This window comes from Macadamia integrifolia, unplaced genomic scaffold, assembly GCF_013358625.1.
Source record: "Macadamia integrifolia cultivar HAES 741 unplaced genomic scaffold, SCU_Mint_v3 scaffold_123A, whole genome shotgun sequence".
In the NCBI taxonomy this organism is placed as follows: domain Eukaryota; kingdom Viridiplantae; phylum Streptophyta; class Magnoliopsida; order Proteales; family Proteaceae; genus Macadamia; species Macadamia integrifolia.
Window position 1 is genome coordinate 66,145 of NW_024870618.1, and position 22,010 is coordinate 88,154.

At 35.3% G+C, this 22,010-nt stretch overlaps 2 protein-coding genes across 2 annotated transcripts in view; both read right to left on the bottom strand.

Moving 5' to 3' along the window:
- LOC122070836 (disease resistance protein Roq1-like) overlaps positions 1 to 7,628 on the bottom strand; it is a 42,649-nt gene extending 35,021 nt beyond the window's left edge. Inside the window, exon 1 of the mRNA XM_042635080.1 lies at positions 7,572 to 7,628. The gene's annotated coding sequence lies outside the window, so the exon portion shown is untranslated. The remainder of the gene's footprint in view (positions 1 to 7,571) is intronic.
- Positions 9 to 1,707, bottom strand: LOC122070829 (TMV resistance protein N-like). Its single transcript, XM_042635073.1, has one exon. It carries the CDS (start codon positions 780 to 782, stop codon positions 276 to 278), a length of 507 nt encoding a protein of 168 aa, XP_042491007.1. The 5' UTR covers positions 783 to 1,707; the 3' UTR covers positions 9 to 275.
- Positions 7,629 to 22,010: the final 14,382 nt, after the last annotated feature.

The following is a 22,010-nucleotide window of genomic DNA, read 5'->3' on the forward strand; positions in this document are numbered from 1 at the left end:
GGGGGGGAAATTGGTCCCCATAACCCTAATGGTTGAAGAAGATAATGGCTGTGGATCAGGATCGAATGAGAATGGTCATTGAAGCATATTGGCACAATATGACGTTCTTATCATTCTTTAGATTAAGGAGACACTAAAATTTAAGGACAAAGGTGACCCTCCTCTCTCTTCTATAGCTATAGCCTGGATCGCGATGGGACATGGTGAATCCATATAGGAAAAATTAATAGATCCAAAAACTAAACTAAAACAGAAATTGTTTGTAGTTGGTGTACTCACCCGTTAGCAGTACTCTTCGAATCCCATCCCTTCAATGATCCAACCTCTCTCAGAGCTTCCTTCCACTTCTTCACGGTATTGTGGTCAAAACATCTCTGGTGTTTCTCAAAGGCCTTTGCATAGCTCCCGGTCTGGTTCCGCACCGCCGAGGGTTCGATATTGTAGAAAATGGGCAGAACGACCTGATCCATTGTGTTTTTGCACTCAAAGATCTTAGTGATTTCAATGAGACACCATTTACTGGAAGCATAATTTTCCGAGAAGATGGGGATAGAGATTCTCGACTGCTCGATCGCAGTGATTAGCTCCGGCCCAATCTTCTTTCCCATTGGAAGTTCTTCGTTGTCTCTAAAAGTGTTAATCCCAGAATCATCCAAGGCATGGTAGAGGTGATCGGTGAAATTGGTGCGAGTGTCTTCTCCACGAAAGCTCAAGAACACTTCATAACTCGAACTTGAAGAAGACGAAGAAGAGGCAAAACCGGCATTCAGAGACGCTGCCATTAAGATTCAACTTCTTAGAAGCTATTACTTTTGGATTGCAGAGCGGCAGAATCTGTGCTTGATTAGCTGCACCCTTCAATTTCTTGATCTGCTATTCCAGGTTGGACTTTCCTGTCACTTTTATGCACTGTTTACTTTTTTTTATTGGTTTAATTAAATAAAGGTTTTTGCTTTGGGCAGCGAACATTTGGGTCCAACCTACATAATTGTGGGTAACTTTGGGGCCGGGCAGTGAAAAGTATAATCTCTTTTTTTTTTTTTGGTAAAAGTGAAAGTATAGTCTCTATTACTGTGTCTGTCTTAGGGTTTTTGAAAAAGCCCCAACCAAGCATCATCCCGACAGCTCATTTTGGTTTCAAAATTTGAAATTAATGTTCCAAAACCTATTTTTCACAAAATATTAAAAGCCAAATCCCACAAATTGTAGAAATGTTTGAAAAATTGACTCAACTTTACATGTATCTTACCTTTATTGCTTTATGCGGTCATTTACAGGGGTTTGCATTCATGTTGACCACTTATTATAGATCAAGCAATATAAAGTTTGAACGCTTGTCATGCAACGATGTTGACTTCTTGTATAACATGTATAATTTTTTTTTTGTTGGGGGTGGGGGAGTGAGTACCATTCACTCCCTCGTAATTGACTGGGAGTGGTTATGATTGAAGCTTATGAACATTGGTGGCAATTTCATAATGATATGATTTATTCAAATCAAAGTCTCACTGTCTATTGATGGTTCATTTTTCATGGAGAGGCCTAGTGATGGTGATAACGTGGTAGGTCTTATGGGCTAAATATATGCATCAACTCATGTATGTGCATTTTTTCTAAATCATTTATTGTTTTATTCGTGATTATTTTCTATGGAGAGGCCTGAGATGGTGACAACTCATGTTCCATTTTCCATTGTTGAGGTCAATGATGGCGACTATGCGCGTGACGGTCCTATGGGCTAAATTCATGCATCAACTCATGTATGTGCATTTTTTGTAAATCATTTATTATTCTATTCGTGATTATTTTTCATGGAGAGGCTTGAGATGGTGACTACTCATGTTCCATTTTCCATTCTTGGTGTCAATGATGGCGACTATGCTCGTGACGGGTCCTATGGGCTAAATTCATGCATCAACTCATGTATGTGCATTTTTTCTAAATCATTTATTGTTCTATTCGTGATTATTTTTCATGGAGAGGCTTGAGATGGTGACTACTCATGTTCCATTTTCCATTGTTGAGGTCAATGATGGCGACTATGCGCGTGACGGGTCCTATGGGCTAAATTCATGCATCAACTCAAGTATGTGCATTTTTTCTAAATCATTTATTGTTCGGCTTGAGATGGTGACTACTTATGTTCCATTTTCTATGTTAAGGTCAATGATGGCGCCTATGGGGTGATGGGTCCTTTGGGTTAGATAAAGATAAGAAAAATCTTGAAAAAATTAATATACCTACTCACTCATTGATGACTTGGATTTTAACTTTGATTATCATTCGTGGTGAATGAGAAGTTTGAGGCAAAGAGTGATTATAGTTAAACTTATCTTTTATGAGGTAATTTCTCACACTTCTACAGAAAAAAAAAAAAATCTCTCACCTCATTTTTGTTTGACTAAGTTTTACAGTTCGTTACTCTCTCTTTAGTCTTTAAGGTGAACATGCATGGTGGGTGACATGGGTCTAGCTGAATTTGTGCTCAGTCCCCTCTCTCAGTCTCTCTTTCGTTGATTCAATTATTTGAGTAATAGGAAATGAGTTTAGAAAAAAAAAAGAGATAAATATAATATTTTTATCTTTAAAATTTAAAATTTTAATTTTTATATCATTTGTATGTTATGTACATATGATAATTGATGGATAATATGAAACAAGTATTGCAAATATTAAAAATAACATCTGAATTTTTTATCTGCTTTTTATTTTTGTAAACTAATAATTCTCGAATTTGAATCCGAACTTGAATTTTATCTCCGTTTTTTTACCGATATTTTGATCAAATCGTTGAATGAATGAAACGCATTAATCCGAATAATTCCCGAATCCGAATTTAATACCTATGCTCACTGATGGAGTCAAAGAAGATACCTAGACCCAATAGCAAAATTTAAAACCAATTATGACAGGAAAAAAAAAAAAAAAAAAAAAAACTCTAGAAAGAAATTTTAGAACACAACACTCAACCAAATCTATGAAAAAGACAATAATATATGAGGAAAGGGAAAGCGTTTTTACCCATAAATCCAATGAGAGAACCACCGATAAGGCATTGGCAAAGGTAAGAGGGTTAAAATCAACTTACTACAAATTAAGACTATGTAAAGAAATCAGAAACAAATACCAAGAAATATGAGCAAACTTAGTCCAGTGATGAAGTGCCAGATGAAGCAAGAATCCTCAAACGGCAATCCAACTCCACTGATTAAGCCCAATTTATATATATATATATATTTGAAAATGTTCAAGTCAACTCATCAAACAGATTTTAGAACAAAAAACAAGAGAAACTCAAGTTATCGATAATCTCTTACCAAAAAAAAAAAAAAAAAGTTATCGATAATCAAAACGTTTGATTGCAGAACAAAAAAAATCCAAGGACATGAACCCTCCAAAATCTCTCCAAAAAATCTTACAAGCAGAATGAAGATGAGTGGCAGAGAAAGCCAATACTAAGATTATGTTGAATCAGGTATAGATTATTCCTCTAGGAGGTTTCAACACCCTATGAAAGATTTGTGGGTCGAATTAATATGGATCATTGGATTAATATGAGGGCAGGTAGTGCATTTATATAGTTCGTTTTTTTTGGTGGAACATTTATAGAGTTTGTTGGATGCTAATTGAAGTGTCAATTGTTCAAAATGAGCTTGATCGGGCGCCGGGGGGGGGGATGAAGGATAGGTCAAATTAAGGGTCCCAATTTATAATCCAAACCGAATATTAAATCTGTGGAATCGAATCGAATTAATTAAATTGAATTAAATTAAATTGAATTGATTTAAATTCAATTTGAATATATGAGTATTTACCTCGGCTCAGATTCTAAGAATTATTGTTGTAATCGATTTCAACCTATGGTTTTGTTTTTATTTGCCACGTGGAATGGGTTCAGCTTATTGTCGGTACGCATGAATGCACGGAGAATAATTAATCCAATCAAAATTTCACATGGGCCTTCAGGTCAGGGAATGGTAGTGGGCTAAGTACTTTCTTTATGAAAAAAACGAAGACTTTGGCATAAGAGTCATCGGTCATCAAAATTAGGTTTATTTTATTAATCTTTGCCAACATATTTCTCACATTCATATATGTATCCATCAAAGGAGTTATGTATATCCTCATATTGTTGTATCTCATCTTTCCAACTCATTCTGATAACGTATAATTTAAGAAGACATAGACAGGAATGATAGCATCAGTGTAGTCACATGACTCATTATGTGAAAAGGTTTGAAATAAAATTTGCATCTAAATGTTGTGGGGATCTTTTTTTTTTCAATATAAAAATAATCAATCTATTTTTAAACATCATTTCATCGTGGCCTGTATGGATTTTGGTGTTTCAAGAAGACTCACGATTGCAGAGTGCAACGGAGCTGGGATGGAAAGGTATTGAGGTTCGGACAGCTTGCGAGAATGTGGTTCGATGGTTACTTAAAATTCTCGATCCAACAGCTTGGCCTTGGGAACTGCTCTTCTTTACATGATATTAATGTTTGGATCGAGTTTTGTTTGGGGTCTTGAGTTTATCATTTGAAAATTTCTTGTAAGGTGCTTGTGAGTAAATGCTTATAAAATATTTGTTGAAATGTCTAATACAATCTAGGAATCTATGGTTGCAGCTATGAGTGGGTTATAACCCCAATTTTGTATTATCAAAAATCAAATAAGAGGAATATATTGAGAAATATACGAAACCCAATGTGGGTAATGCTCCGTAGAGTAGGCACATTGTTGAACCATGTAAAACTCTTGTGTTATGATTGGTTGCATTTTATTTTGGATAGAAGTGTTATGCTTGTGTTTTTGTAGAGTGGGTGTGCACTCTTGATTGGCCTGACCAATCTTGGTTGAAGGTGGGATCACATACAAACTGTAGTTGGTAAAATTGGGATTGCCTAGCCAACAGTGTTTGCTAGTGTGTTAGTCAATAGTACAGTCAATGGCGAGACAATGCTAGTAATTGAGGTTGTGAGCATCAAGATTGCAAAAGAGTTCTTGGGTGTTCAAATTGTGACCGCTAGTTCAAGTGTAGTGAGTGCTTGTGAGTAACAACAATATTGGGAATTGAGTTTGTACTAAGTGCCATCATTGTTGGGTGTTTTGTTAAAAAATTTTGAAGACCTGGTTCACTCCCTCTCAATGTCAGCTTGGGATCATCAATCTCAAATCTAATAATTCTATTATATATGCGAAGAAACTTAAAAACATAAAAGAGAGATTTATTGCAACAAAAAAGAGTAGGTCGAAGCACACAAAGGCAGTGGCAGAGTAAGAACTTATATAATCTTACAAGATGAAACTCCAATAAATATAGTGGATAGCCACACACATCATAAATATAATAAGTTGACAAAGTTTTATAACAACCTGGTGGAAGGAAACTTTCAAATTTTTTTGGTCTTTTTTCCTAGTGGGAAGTAAAAGTTATTTCCGCAATAGAAGAATAGTATAGCAGTAAATAGACGTGCTTCCTAAGTTCGACTCCTTTTATCCCTTTGTGATTATCCCCATGGTTTCTATGGTTCTTGTAGGAGCTGGTACTGATCCAACTTGTGTGTACGAGGGTGTGTACGCCTGTTTGAGAAATTAATTGGGCAAAAGGTCTGAACTCTGGACATCCTGTTAGCCAAAAAAAAAGTATAGTAGTAGAAAAGCCCAAAAAATTCAGAGCTATAAAAAGGCCAGAGCCTTAATTAACAGCGACTATACATATCAAATAACTAGAAGCGAAATTTCCTAGTCAGAGGGGGAGAGAGAGAGAGAGGAGGGAGAAGAAGGTACGTGAAATGAATATCGAAGCTCCTCTGAAGGGTTAGACCTGTAATGACTCTCAAGATTAGTTGAGAGAGAGAGAGAGAGAGAGAGAGAGAGAGAGAGAGAGAACCTGGTGGGTAGACTCTAGTTTGGACCACATCTTGAGTGTCAATATGAGGAATAAAGTGAAAAAGAGTGAAAATTATTGGGAGAAGTTTTCGTAAGAGTTCCCATCTGGCAGAACGTTTTCTGAGCACCTCCTTCCTCTTTCTCTCTTTCTCTCTCTCTTTCTCTCTCTCTCTCTCTCTCTCTCTCTCTCTCTCTCATGACTCTTTCTCGTTCAGTCAATCTCCTCAAAGTACCCGGCCGGCGTTTATCCCTTCTTCTAGTTTTGGTGAAAAATCCTTTATTGTCATCGTATTCATCATCTGAGGATTCCAATCTGTAGAGTTCTTGATTCTTGGTAAGCTTTCCAATGATTTGCACCGACTAATATCCAATTTTCCAAGGATTTCCACAATCCTTTGAGACCTGGAATCTGGGTTAGCCTCAGGCAACCAGAAGCTATTAAGATCTCCAAGTTTTTCAAATTTGACAAATTTGGTAATGTTTCCAAACACACTTTGTAATATCTAATTCTTCCAAGGATTCCAATTTGTCCAGTCCTGGAATCTCAGTTATTTTCCTGCAGTGTGAGAGTCTTAGGCACTTCAATTTTGTAAAACTTGATAGATCTGGCAATCTTTCCAAAGATGAACAATTTCCAACATCCAAGATTTCCAACCATTTCAATCCTTTGTTGACTCCTAGAATCTCAGTTAGTTGATTTGCACTTTGTAGCCCTCAGGCAGGTTAAACTTGAGGGAAGACTTGAGATGCAACTAATCCTATTACATTCTTTTAAGATGAGTACCTCAAGACAAGTAAGAGCATTGACTGTAGCTGGTAGGAGTCTGAAGTTGCTATTGAAAAACTTCAAAGATTTCAATTTTGTCAATTTGGAAATATCACTTTGTATCTCCTCCAGATTCCCACAGGCTTTAAGGCATAGTATCTCTAAACTTGTCAAGTTTGAAAGCTCAACTGGGAATGATTTAATCGCGAAGCATTCAGAAGTATCTAAAACTCTTAACCTCTCGAGAAGACCAACAGATGCATCAATGTTAACCAACTTCTTACAACCAGTAAGAATCAATATCTCCAAGCATCTATTTGCCGAAAGGTCAGGTGTTCTTGATAGTTGTTCACAGGATGTGAGATCTAGAACTTTTAGATTTGCTGCTGCCTTCTGCAAAAGAGAACAGTTATTTATCCATTAGAGATCAAGTAATAAAACAGTAACTCATGTATAAGTTTTCTCAAGAAAGATTATGATTGATAACAATAACAAGTAAAAGAGAAGTTCTCTGAGACCTTGATGTGGTTCCAACCCTCCCAGTGTTCTGTGATCTCACTATTTGACAAATTAAGAACTACCAGTTTCCTTGGATCAAAATTGGCTAGAGTGAATTTCTTAGGGCATCCCATCCAACTAAGCCATCTCAGTTGTGAAAAAGGATGTGTGAAGTTTTCAGTAAAATTTGCATGGTCTACTTTAAGCAACCTTAGTGTAGTCATTTCAGCAAATCCTTCATTCATCAAACATTGGCTCCTTGATCTTTGTCCAAAGTCCATACCAAATCCTTCAACTTTTCTTCTTCCCTACAAAAAGAAGAACCTTAAATAAGTACAAAATCATCATGAAAAAAAAAAAAAAAAATAAAAACCAAATCTATAAACCCACACAAAAATGTGTGTTCAGTACTTACCATCTTTGTATCCGATACATCCAACACTCCCTCATGAGACCATATCCTACTACGCTCCATGGCTCATTAATATTTTCTTGACGAACGATTTCTCTTCCAAGATCCCGCAACTGATCATGCATTCTCAAATAACCATCTTCACCAATTGTTATCAAAAACCTTAGTTAAAGAACATCAAGTCCAACTTTAGGATAAAATTTACATGCTTCCCATATGTAGCGTGCAACATCCTTATGCATTGCAATGAAGAAGCACGCAGTATCAAGAAATATTTGTTTCCCCTCATATTCTAATACATTATAACTTATTTTCAGTCTTTGCATGACCTCATTATTAGGAACATCTCGCAACTTCTCCAATGTGCCTTGCCATACTGATTTTCCCATGCAAAATAAAGATGAACCTACAACTTGAAGAGTCAAGGGTAGTCCTCCAGTGGTTTTTGCTACATCTTTTGGCAGTTCCAAATAGTCTTCTGGAGGTTCAGTCATTCTAAAAGCATGAAGGCTAAAATGTTGAAGAGATTGATTTAGGTTCATTTTCTTGGGCTGATAAATCCCATCTGCTTTTTGAGCAACTAAAATAGCCTTATTTCTACTCGTGACAATTACCCTACTTCCAATACCAAACCATTCTCGATCCCCAACTAATGCATTCAGGTGAATATTTTGATCCGCATCATCAATAACAATAAGAACCTTTTTCTTGCGAAATCTTTTTTTGATAACATTTAAGTCCATGATCAACTCTAATAATATCTGGATTTTCTTGTTTTAGAATATCAAGGCAAAGATGATTTTGTAGACAAGTAAGCCCATTATGTTGTTGAGCAGTTTCTCGAACATTTGCAAGAAAGCTACATCCTTCAAAGTGACGGCCTTGGCGATGGTTGTCTTGCCAATGCCTCCGAAACCATTGATTCCCACAATTTTTCTATCATCAGATTCAATGTTTAACAACCTTAACATTTTATTAATATGAGATTGGATCCCGACTAGGTCACCAGAAACAATAAAAGGTGTCTTGTTCAATGTATTTCGAATTGTAGCAACAACTAATTTTATTAATTTCCCTTCATGCCTTCATAATTTGAATCATAGAATGACAAAGAATTTGGATTAGGATTCCATAAAATTCGACATGGATGAACCATAAGTGAATTATGGAAAATTGAAGTAGATAACGCAAGTCTTACTATGCGCCTCTCCTTCTAATTTTTTTCTTTCTATTTTTATATTAATCAATACTCTACTTGATTTTGGTTTGGTTCAAGATAAAATGTGCAAACCAAAATCGAACCAACTTGATTCAGTTTTTTTTTTTTGGTATTTTGTTTCATTATTATTTTTTAATTTGATTCCATTTTACATTTAGGTCCTATTTTAGGTGTTTGGACAGGGGGAAAAAAGACACTTATTAATTAGAGTTATAATTCACCAACATTTTTTCAAGCATTTTAAAGAATATAATTTATAATCCATATTTTTTGAAATAGTAAAAAATAATATAATTTTACCTGATTTCTTATTCGATTAGAACACAGGGAATTCAGTTTGGTTTAATGGTTTTCGTTATGAAAACCAAAACTAAATCAAACTGACAAAAGATTCCAGAAAACCAAAACCAAATAAAACTGAGAAAAGATTCCATCCTTTGAAACCAGTGCCTTAATCGATTTACTTCATTTCAATTTGATTTGGTTTTAAACGACTGGTTACAGTTTTGGTTTTCGGTTCTCTGTTCTAAGTTGACACTCTTAACCAACATGCTATTGCTCTCTCACTGTCTCACACAAGGTTTAATATATCGGAATTGGTCTTGAGATCAGACAAGATTAATACCTATCCTACCTTTGGTGTCATTAAAAAATCTTTAAATCTCACCATCTCTTTTCCATACCTATCTAACGATATGTTATCAGCCAAGAATCGAGATTGGATGGAACAAATATTGATTCAATCCAACCGATTCAAGCCAATCCAATCTTATTCCTCAAACATGCAATTTTATATTGGTCTCTTTCTCTCCCTTACCTTGATCTTGTGGGTCTTGTATATATCATGCTATTCTCCACATGCCATTGATGTGGCATGGAAGAATTCACCCACACTAACATCGTGTGAAACCTTTCCCCAGATGACATATTATAAGGTAAATTATCTGAAAAAAAAAAGGACCAAGTTTTCCTGAAACTGAGCTGCAAGTATTGACCTAATGTTCTAAACTCGCGATTGGTCAGGTTGTAATCGATCTTATACGGATTTAGATTGGCTTGGACCGAATCATATCAGAGACATTTATTTTTTTATTTTTTAATAAAAAATATTTTTATTATATTTTATTATTGGATCGTACTTTGTTAGGATCAAATCAATCAAGGCTGATACCAATCCGATCTAAATTTTTAAAACCATCAGCCTACAAGCATGGTTTCACAAATCGGATATTCTAAAAAAAAAAAAAAAAAACAAAGGACAAATCAGAGTGGATTGGTATTGTCCTTGACAAATCAGAGTGAATCCAGTGCATAGCGCAGTCATTGCAACTTCTGCTGGTAGAGTAGGCGCCAATTTTGTGGTCTAGGGATCAAATCCTGGCACATGCATTCCCCCCCACTTTCTTATCATCCCCCCCTCCCTCTTGTGTGTGAGTAAAGTCCTCTTGGGCAGTTCTATACGATGTAAATAACAAAAAAAAAAAAAAAGGGGGGGGGGTAAAAACAAGGGATAAAATGGTAAAAAATGATTTTAATAATAAAACCAATAGTATTTCTATGGGATCTAGGGTTATTCGAGAGCTGATCAGGTTCATGTACGAGAATTTATTAGAACGTTCCTGGTCCGTGGATATGGAATGAATTCTCTCTTTTCATTTAATAGATTCTATATCCACATATCAGGAGTGTACGACAACATTCTCGTACGTAAACCTAATCCGTTCACGGGTTATTCCAATTGGTATAAACCAATATCGGCCTTGACCCATCCCGTTACCGATACCGTTCTCAATCAAGATTCAAGATCAATCAACCACTTAAATATTTAACTACAAATGGAAAAAAAATAGAGGAATCGCAATTGGTGTAGTTATCAGTACTCACCCGTCAGCAATGTTCTTGGAATCCCATCCCTTCAATGATCCAACCTCTTCCAGAGCCTCCTTCCACTTCTGCAGGATCGTGTAGTCGTAACAGGTCTGGTGTTCCTCGAAGGCCTTTGCATAGCTCCCGGTTTGTTTTCTGACCGTCAAGGGTTTGATATTGTAGAAAATGGGTAGAACGACCTGATCCATTGTGTTTTTGCATTCCAAGATCTTAGTGATCTCGAAGCATAATTCTCCGAGAAAATGGGGATAGAGATTCTCGACTGCTCGATTGCAGTGATTAGCTCCGGCCCAATCTTCTTCCCCATTGGGAGTTCTTCATTGTCCCTGAAAGTGTTAATCCCAGCTTCATCCAAGGCATGGTAGAGGTGATCGGTGAAGTTCCACGAAAGCTCAAGAACACTTCATACCACCAACCAGAAGAAGAGGATGAAGAAGAAGAAGAAGAAGATGCTTCCATTGGGATTCAAGAACTACTCAGAAAAGACGAGACTTTCTTTTTGTACTCTTGGAAGCAATTACTTTTGGATTGCAGAGCCCAAGCGTGATTAGCTTCCCTTTTAAATTGTTTGATCTCATTCTTCTTACGCGTTGAATTTTTTTTATTAGGTTATATAAAAGACTTTTTTTTCCACAAAAAATAAAGGACTTTGCTTGCTATATCTTTGAATAAATTTGTTTTCCATCTTATTCTTTTTTGGTTATAGGTATGTAAACGATTTCCCGAAGGGGAAAAAAAAGATATTCTCTCTCTCTCTCTCTCTCTCTGAATAAATATATGTAAAACTAGGCTCAATAGTTCAAAAGAATAAAACCAAACAATGATAAAGAAAGAGAAAAAAAAAACCTTTTTAAAGTAGGGATTGTCTTACTATATATAGGAGAAGAAAGGTCACCTCCATTGGGTGCTCCCAAAAGCCATGTCTCTTTTATAATACATATTTGTTGACCATTCAGACTTGCTTTCCAATAGTCACACCTATTGGTCACTTAGGTGCCTATTAGGAAGAGAAAAACTTCTCCAACAGACACTTTGATGAAACAAAATAATATTTTGAATCTTCAAATTTTAAAACTATTAAAATATTCCAACATTCCAGTCATTAGTGCAAAGAAAAAATAAAAAAGAACGAGAGAGAGAGAGAGAGAGAGAGAGAGAGAGAGAGAGAGAGAGAGAGAGAGAGAGACCATCACCGCTGCCTCACTCAGGTCGTCACTGAAGAACAAGAATGCCGCCTACTTGAAAGTCTCTCTTCTTTTCTCTAAATTCGATGGAAAAGGCTAGGTTTGGGGTTTTAGAGATGAAGTGGTAAATTTGTCTTTTAATAAACTAGATTTGGGATTTCGGATATGATAAGGGTAAGTTTGTCTTTTTAGTTCAACATCTAACACTACTAGGGAATAATGGGACAAAAATAAGCACCAGGAACTTCAAGAGAAGGTTCTCATATATTTCAAAGTAAAGGGGAGGTAATTGATATTTAGGTAAAGTTTAGGGGAGGGGAGTGTAATTTCTTCTAATTATTAAATTAATATTCATATTAGATTCAGTGGTAGATATAAAATTATCAAAGGTACGAATTCAGTTTTAACACACAAGTAGTTCAAAAATTCTTTGTTACAACAAATTTGAAGTGGACCAAACATTGATTATGATTCTTAAGAGCGAAGAAGTTTAAGAATATAATTATGCTAGCTCCCACAAAGACCCCTTTGTTCATTACTGCAAAAAAAAAAAAAAAAAAAAAAAAAAAAAAAAAAAGAGTTAGAAAATAGATCATCAAGATTTAGAGAGGTTTGATGTAGAATGGGTTTAGGATCATATATATGAAAAGACTGAATAGAACTACATGAACCTGAAATGTAATGTGTTCCAAAAACAACAATAGCTACCTGACTCCACAACTAGGAACTCAAGATAGATTCAGGAGTAAATGACACAATATGATCATATTCACTCTATCAATAATCGAGTCGGATCTGGTGTATCATAGGGGATTTGTTTTTTCTATTGATCCGTATGGATTGAATCCAAAAAAAATTCTTAAATGAGGTATTCAACTCGAATGATGAATCGAAAAAGAAATCTTTATTGATTCTACCTCATGTTTTCTACGAAGAGAATGAATCTTTTTATCAAAGAATCAGAAAGGTGTATTATTGTTGCTGGCGTGCTGATAGTAGTGAATCCCCTAGACCATAGGATGGCAAAGAAAGTGAAATGGTTTGGGGGAGTCCATCCACATTTGATTGGAGAGGGACAAGCTTCCAATGGCTTGTGGCAAAGAGAGAACTGAAGCCTCAATGACCATCTCACAGCAGACCCAAGTGATGAATACCATGACAAGAAGATGTATAAACACTAAACATGCTAGTCAAACCAAACGGGACAGCTGAAAAACCCCAGAAGCATATCTGTAGACAAGCCATATATATGTATTGGGAATGAAGAAGAACCATGAGGCTGATCTGAGCTTCAGCACCGTTCTTCCCTTCTTCTTCACTGCCTGCAAATCTGTTCCTTCAGCTCTGATTCAGATCTGCGATTCAAATTCATTCCTGCTTTCTTCTGTGTTGAGCTCTGTTTCAGATCTGATTTCTTTTTGGAGCTCTGAGTACCGAAGTCGCTGAACTCTGAGAGCCATTGAAAGCTCTGAGTTTCGATAGCTCTGAACTCAACTATTGGGAGGGATGGCTCATGGCATATTAACCGAGAAGAAGAAAACTACAACTCACTAATGACATTCATTCACTCAAATGGGAAATCTAATAATCCAATTAACATTATTATTGTAACAAAACATTACAGCCAAATGATGAGCTATGGAAACAATGTCTCCCTTAGGAAAGAGGCAAAACAGTAGAGAAATTATCAGAATGATGAGCTATGGAAACACTCTTTCTCGTTAGAAAAGATACAAAATGGTAGCATATGTGTTAAAAATAAAGAGACAACTTGACCAGACTGACCGTAGGCACAGCCATCTCAGGGCAAGTAATAAGTGTTTTCGGACTTCAGGAAACAGATACAAAGCTAAAGAATTCAGGTTCCTTAAATTAAAGGTTCTCAATCTATTGATGTTTTGGGTAGAAGAATCAAAGAATCATGCACCAAATTTTACATCAGAAGCCTTTTTGCAAAATGTGTAGAGGTTGACATGGCAGATATTCCAAACAATCTAATATTGTGCCTTTTGTAATCACTTCCATTGAAGGCTTTGTAGAGAACTTTGAAATTGCATTAAGACTCCATCTGTTTGTAAGTAAAATGGATATAATTGGCAAAGACATTAATTCACCAAAAAAATGGAATTTTTTTCTAATCATAACTGTATAACTGAGTGTGAATTCTAACCAGAAAGGTAATTAAGCTTTTCAAATGAAACCTCACATCTAATGATCATTTAAAGACATCTAACAATCACATTATCTGAAAATAATTCTATACATGAAAGGAGGTTCATTGCAGTAAACAAAGTGAAGAAGCAAGGACAATGCCAGAGTAAGAACTTAAAATATACCACAACAAGAAGCAACTCCAAAGAAAATTACACACACACACATCACAAATACAGAAACACGAAAAAAGTTTAAAGTCTGAGGGTGTAACTGTAACCCACCTTGGTGAAGTCCATGCGGTTGTGGGGTTAGTATGGACCTACGGGACTAGTTAGGCCGAAGGTCTGGATACCCGTCGTTAGCAAAAAAGGGATATCCCCAAATTCCAGAGCAACAAAAGTCTTAACTATAAATGTACATATCACATAACCAAAAGGAAAAAAAATTCTCAGTCATCAAGAGAGAGAAGGGAAGAAGGTACCTGGAGTGAATTAATATGCTCACCCTGAGACGTCAGACCTGTAATGACTCCAAAGATTAGTCAGTATAATCTTCAAAGAAGAATAAAAATATGAACGTAAGAATCTAGAGAGAGAGAGAGAGAGAGAGAGAGACTCATAGAAGATCAGACCTGTAATATATAGCTGCTGCAAGTTCAATGGTAGACTTTTGTTTCACCGATACCTTACACTAAAACCCTAACCGTGACTGCTCAGTGCTCACCCTGCCAGAGTGGAGCACCCCCTGAGCCTTCTTCTAAAAATGATGGTCCTTCTATTTTTGCCGAACCCCCCCATGTCAGACCCCATGTAATTGAACTCCTCTGTGGCACCGAGATCTTCTTCCAAGAATTTTCGTGCATCACGTGGAATCCGTCCCTCCAAGAATGTAGCCTTTAGCTTATTCAACTTTTTAAAATTTGAAAAATCTGGTAATCTTTCCAAAGACGAGCAAAAACTAATATCCAATTGTTCCAAGCATTCCTCCAATCCATTGAGACCTGCCATCTCGTTTAGCTTCGAGCAGCCATAAGCCATTAAGATCTTCAAGTTTTTCAAATATGACAAATCTGGTAATGTCTTAAACAATACGCACTCAGTAATATCTAATTCTTCCAAGGAGATCAATTTATTAACTCCTAGAATTTCGGTTAGACTGAAGCAACGAGAAACTCTTAGGCACTTCAATTTTCCGAAAATTGATAGATCTGGCAATCTTTCCAAAGACATGCACCTTCCAACATCCAAGATTTCCAACAATTTCAATCCGTTGACACCTGGAATCTCGGTTAGCTTACGACAGAATCTAACTGTTAGGCAGGTTAAGCTTGAGGGAAGAGTTGAGATGCAACAAAGCTTCTCACAATCGTTTAAAATGAGTACCTCAAGACAAGTAAGAGCATTGATGGCAGCCGGTAACACACTAAAGTTGCTATCGAAGAACTTCAAAGATTTCAGTTTTGCCAACATCTCAATATCATCTGGTATCTCCTCCAGATTCCCACAGGCTTTAAGGCTCAATATCTCTAAATTTCTCAGGTTCCAAAGATTATTTGGGAATGTTTCAATCGCAAAGCATTCAGAAGCATCTAAAACTTTTAACCTCTCCAGAAGACCGACAGATGCATCAATATCAACCAACTTTTTACAGTCTGTAAGAATCAATATCTCCATGCATATATTTGCTGAAAAGTCAGGTGTTCTTGATATTTGTTCGCACGACGTGAGATCTACAACCTTTAGATTTCTTGCCATCTGAGGGAAAAAAAGAAAAGAAAAGAAAACAGTAACTTATCTATTAGCTAGAGTTTAAGCTCTTAAAAGTATATTATTGCTAACGTACAATGAGCAAAAGAGAAAGGAGTTTTTTGAGACGACCTTGATGTGGTTCCAACCCATCCAGTGTTCTGTGATCTCACTGCATGACAGATTAAGAACAACCAGTTTCTTTGGATCAAAACTGGTTAGGGTAAATTGCATAGGACATCCCCTCCAACTAAGCCATATCACTTGTGAAAAGGGATGCGAGAAGTTTTCAGCAAATTGTGCATAATCAACTTGAAGAAACCTTAGTTTAGTCATTTTAGCAAATCCTTCATTCACCAAACATTGGCTCCTTGATATATCTCCAAAGTCAATGGTGAGTGCTTCAATTTTTCTTTTCCCCTGCAAAAAAAGAACCTTAAATAAGTAAGGGAAGGGGGGGGGGGTGGTGTTGGGGGGAAGAGCATCAAAATCAAATCTCTAAATTGTTTATTGACTACATACCAACTTGATGTCCAATACATCCAACGCTTCCTCTTTAGACCATATCCTACTACGCTTCCATGGCTCACTAATATTTTCTTGACGAACGATTTCCCTTCCAAGATCCCGGAGTTGATCATGCATACTCAAATAACCATCTTCACTGATTGTTATCAAAGATCTTAGTTGCAGATCATGAAGTCCCACTTGAGGATGAAATTTACACCCTTCCCATGCGTAACACGCAAGATCCTTATGCGCTCCAATGAGAAAACATGAAATATCAAGAAACATCTGTTTCTCCTCATAATCTAATTCATCATAACTTATTTTCAATCTTTGCACGACCTCATAATTAGGTACATGTTTCAATTTCTGCAACATGTCTTGCCATTTTGATTTTTCCATGCAAAATAAATATGAACCTACAACTCGAAGAGCCAAGGGTAGTCCTCCAGTAGTTTTTACTATAGCTTCTGAGAGTTCAAAAAATTCTTCAGGAGGTTCGTCCCTTCTAAAAGCATGATGGCTAAAAAGTTGAAGAGATTGGTAGAAGTCCATTTCCTTAGGCTTATAAATTCCATCTGCTGTTTGAGCAAGTAAGATAGCCTTATTTCTACTTGTGACAATGAACCTACTTCCAATGCCGAACCATTCACGTTCCCCAACTAATGCATTTACTTGCATATAATGATCCACATCATCGAGAACAATAAGTACCTTTTTCCTTCGGAATCTTTGTTTCATCATAGTTAGTCCATCACCAATGTCTGGAATTTCTTGTTTTAGGATATCACGACAAAGCTGATTTTGTAGACGGGCAAGTCCATTAGGTTGTTGAGCAGTTTCTCGAACATTTGCAATAAAGCTACATCCTTCAAAGTGATTGAAGATTGTATCGTATACAGCCTTGGCGATCGTTGTCTTGCCAATGCCTCCGAAGCCATTGATCCCCACAAACTTTTTGTCATTAGATTCAATATTTAAGAACCTCAACATATTTTCTATATGAGGTTGGATTCCAACTAGATTCTCAGAAACAATTGAGGATGTCTTGTTCAACGTGCTCCAAACTGTTGCAACAACAAATTTTATTAACTTCCCTTCATGCCTGCATGATTTTAACAATATCATAATTAATATTTTGGATTATGAATAATAACAAATTAAGGAAAAAAATCCAGAAAATTCAACATGGATATAAAAAACCATAAGTGAATTATATAAACTAAAGTAGATTACGCAAGTCATGCAATATGTTTTCCCCCCTATTTCTCTAGTGGCCAAAACTCTACTTGGTTTAAGTAAAAGAAAAAAAGAAAGAAGGAAAACTGATTCCCATAGCTCAAGTGGGTGAAGTAGAATATAAGAAAAATCTCACAGTTGTTCTACCTTAAAACAAAATTTTTTTATTTGGGCACTCCTAATCAAGATTAATACCTAGTGGGCAAGTATATGGTGTAATGATTAAGATCATTATTGTAACATGTTGATCACAAGTTCAAAACGTAAAATCAAGATAGTAAGTATTTTTTATTATTATTATTTTTTTAATATATTTATAAAAATTCAATGTAATAAAAATTTATTTTACATATTATTAAATAATTGAAAAAGAACCTTATAGGTTTATAGTGAAGGCTCCATATCTAACACACGACATCATAGGAGGTACCCATACTGGTAAATTCCACTCATCCCCAACTTCAACACTAAAGACCCCCAGAAAAATTTCATTGGTCACAATAAAAGAAGACAAGAAGTTGAAATTTTGATCTAGAATAATTCAGAAATAAATTTGAGTTTAATAAGTTTTGCAATTTGAAAATTCGATCCAAACATGGAAAAAAAAAAAAAAAGGAGAACCATTGTCGGATTTAACTCAATTAGGAATTAAAATTTAGGTCTTAAAAATTTCAGCGCTTCATTTTTAAGACCTATTCTATCTATTTTCACATAATCAAAAACCATATTTGACTAACAACCCTTTTGATCCCCAAAAAGGAGGGAAACATTCGTTTCCCATATATTAATTGCCAAAGATTAATCAGCTTTAAATACAATCACCAAAGGCAAGGGGGAAGAAAGAATAGAGAATGTATAATGCCTCGTTTTTTTAAATTGCATAGCTCTATAGAATAGGACCCTCTATCCTGATTAGTTGATGCGTGTATACAGATTATCTACTCAAATAATATAAAATAGGTAAATTTTCTAAAAATCATGAGGTCATATGCTCAGAATTAGGTCCTAGACTACTTTCCGGAATCCCACAAGGGGGAGAGGGATTCCCTTATTTACATTTTCTATATTAGTAAACAAGCATGTACAACGCACTTCTGGCCATTTTCTTATGATAGTACTTTAATTATTGCTTAATTTCATTTAAATGGTCTTATCCTAATAAGCTATCATAATGGTTCACCATTTCAAGCAAACTGACCGTTACATGAGCTGCACACTTTATGGTTTAGCCATATGTAAAGTTTGGGATCCATTCTCCATCATATGGTCAACTATGTATTAAATTTTCACCTTTATATTTTCATAATTTGAAGAAAATAAGTTTTAAGAAGGATGAAAATAGGCAAGGCATAAGGCCTAGATGAGATCTCAATAGAGTGTGAAAGAGATTAGGAAACTGTGGTTTATCTTAGTTAATCAAGTCGTTTATCCCTGATGAGCACATTTATGTGTGAAATCTAGGGTAGTAAAACATACATTTTACATATTTAGAATGAAGCTACCATGGGTTTTACTCTCTTTTTGTAGGTTTTATATTTTCAAGGCTTTAAGGACTATCGGGCACTATATCTCCAATTTTACACATAAAGAGGTTCTATTTCTTTTCATGGTTGTGAAGATGATGAAATTCTGAGTAAGATGGACATGTTCAATTGCAAATACACATTTGTTTAGTCAACCGTACAATTGATTATTCTTTTCGGGTCAGAAAAAGAATGAAAAGAATAATGGATCAGAACTAAACTGAGATGCAAAACCAGCCCATCTGCAGTTGTTCCAAGGGTATAAGGAATATTCTAAACTCCAACAAAGATTGATGAACTACATCCTTAAGTGATTGAAGATTTGTTTTTGGTAACAACAACTACTTAGCGTAGTTGGCGAGTTGTGGTGTGCAAAATTCCTTGTTTATTGGGAGGTCTCAAGTTTGAACCTCTTAATTGCCATTTTGTTAAGGTTTTTATTTTAGAAGATTTTCTCTTTCCTACTCATCACTCAAAGGAGGTCAGCCAAAGGGTTTCTTACGCAAGAGGAGAGAGAAATAAGGAAATAAAGAGAAAAATAGAAAAAAAAAGGAGAAAAAAAAGGAAAGAAAAAATGGAGAAAAAAAAGGAAAAATAATTAAAAAAATCAGAAAAAAAGAAAAGAAAAAAATAATTAAAAAAATCGTCCAAGATGCCCACGTTTGAAGAAGAGAGAGAAAATAAATAAAAAAATAAAAAGAAAAAAGGAAGCAAAATCGTTAGAGATTTTCTACTTCCTACAATTCTCTATATTCTCTCTCCTCCACCTCATCAACAAGATAAAAAAAAAATCTTTTTTTAGAAGCTAAAATCTTTAGCTTCCCTCCCCCATTCTCTATATAATAGAATTAACACAAGGGGATGAGGCACTTCATTTTTCTTCTAGGGTTTTTTTTTTAGTTGCTCTATCTCTTTCTCTAGTTCTAGTTCTAGGTTTATGCTTTAAACACTTTTGTAAATTCTTTTTATTCAATTAATCAAGTGCTTTTGTTTTTGATTTAGTCTTTTATTTTTATTGTTTAAGCAATTCAAGTTGTAATTTTCAGGTTCTAGTTCTAGGCTTAGTTCTATGTAACAAGAACAAACTATGAAGCATATCTTTCAAGTTCAATTTATTTTTTCTTCAAATTTGTTTTCTCTAGTACTAAAAATTTCAGATTTGGTTTATTCCAGATCTGTTCTTTAGTACTGGTAGTATCTCAAATCGATTAAGTTTTCAGTTCAAGGGTTGAAGTTCAAGTAAGTAGGCTCCTTCAGTAGTCTTCTCTCCCTCTTCTGACTACCCTTTCTTTCTTAATTTTAAGATTTTAATTTCAGTCGTTATATTATTGCTATCCCTTCCCCCAAGGTTCATGGCTAGTGTATGTGTTGGCTTTGCACCTCCTAGCTATAGAACCATCAATTTATTGTTTTTATTTTAATTGTCTCCCTTTCCCTAAAGCCAAGTAGAGTAACCCTTGTAAGAGTGACGCTCTGGTCAAGTAGGGAAGCTCATATTATGATGCATCCCTCGGGCTAAGTAGAGAAACCTACTTGTGAGTCTCTCTCTAGCTTTATCCCCTTTCTTTTACTTTATTTTTATTTCAGCATTTTTTTCCTTTATTTTTTTTTTAATTGCGTGGGTTGTTTATTTTCAGTTATTTATTTATTTAATTTCAATTGCGTGGCTTGCTTCTTTAAATTCTTAGATGAGGAATGGTGAGGACGTATAGATGCATATGTTTAGGATGATAATTAGAATTAGATCACAACCATTAATCAGTTCACTTTCGTATTATTAAAAGAAAAAAAAAATAAAGTGGTTGCTCTCCCTGTGTTCGACCCGTAGCTACACTGATCCGTACGCTTGCGGTTATATTTTAAAATCTCAAACAACCCCCAATGGTTGGGGGGGGGGTTGGTTTTCTTTGTGTTGGTATTGCTGGCTTAGTAGCTAGTTATTATTTATTCTTTTTCTTTTTTTATTCTTTAATATAAATAGCATTTTAGCGAAAAAAAAAAACTTAAAAGACTCATGGAATGATTTAGAGATTGTAAGAAAGATCTTCATTCAGTCTTTATTGACATAGAAAAATCTTATAACAAAGTCCCTAATGAGTTAATCTAGCAAGTTCTAAAGAAAAAAAATGTTTCAAGCAAATATGTGGACATAATTAAAGATATGTATGATTGTGTAGTGACTAGTGTAAGAACTGTGGTGATCAATATAGTGAATTTTCAATTACAATTGAGTTACATCAAATTTTAAACCCCTATTTGGTGCACTTATGATGGATGTATTAACAAGAGACATTCAAGATGAGGTCCTTGGTGTATGCTTTTTGCTGATGATATTGTTTTAGTGAATGAGACAAAAGCAGAGATTAAAACTAAGTTGGAATAATGGAGATCAATTCTAGAATCAAAAGGTTTTAAGATAAGTAGAATAGAGACATAGTATATGGTGTATAACTTTAGTTACACAATGACGGATAATGAGCTAGTGAAAATTGATGAGAGAGAAGTTCCACAGAGTGATTATGTAGGTATCTGTGCTCAATCATATATAAAGAATGTGATTTAAAGAATGATGTTTTACAAAGAATTAAAATAATATGGACAAAGAGTAGAGGTGTATATGGAGGATTGTATGATTGATATACCTATAAATTTAAAAGGAAATTTTAAAGGATAGTCATACGACAAACTATGATGTATGGTATGAAAGGTTGGATAGTTAAGAAGCATCATGCAAATAAACTCAGTGCAATGGGAATGAAGGTGTTGAGTTGGATGATAAGTAAAACTAGGAAGGATATATTTAGGAATGATCATATTAGAGTTGGTTTGGGAATAGCTCTGATACATGATAAGCTACGAAAAAGTTGTTTGAGGTGACATGATCATATTCAAATGAGGACTTTGGATGCTCCAGTACAATGAGTGATTTGATTTAGATGGACCTAAAAAAATAAGGACATACCTAAAATAATCTTAAGAGAAGT

Excerpts from the sequence above, each read along its gene's own strand:
- LOC122070829 (XM_042635073.1), bottom strand. The coding sequence starts at position 782 with ATGGCAGCGTCTCTGAATGCCGGTTTTGCCTCTTCTTCGTCTTCTTCA.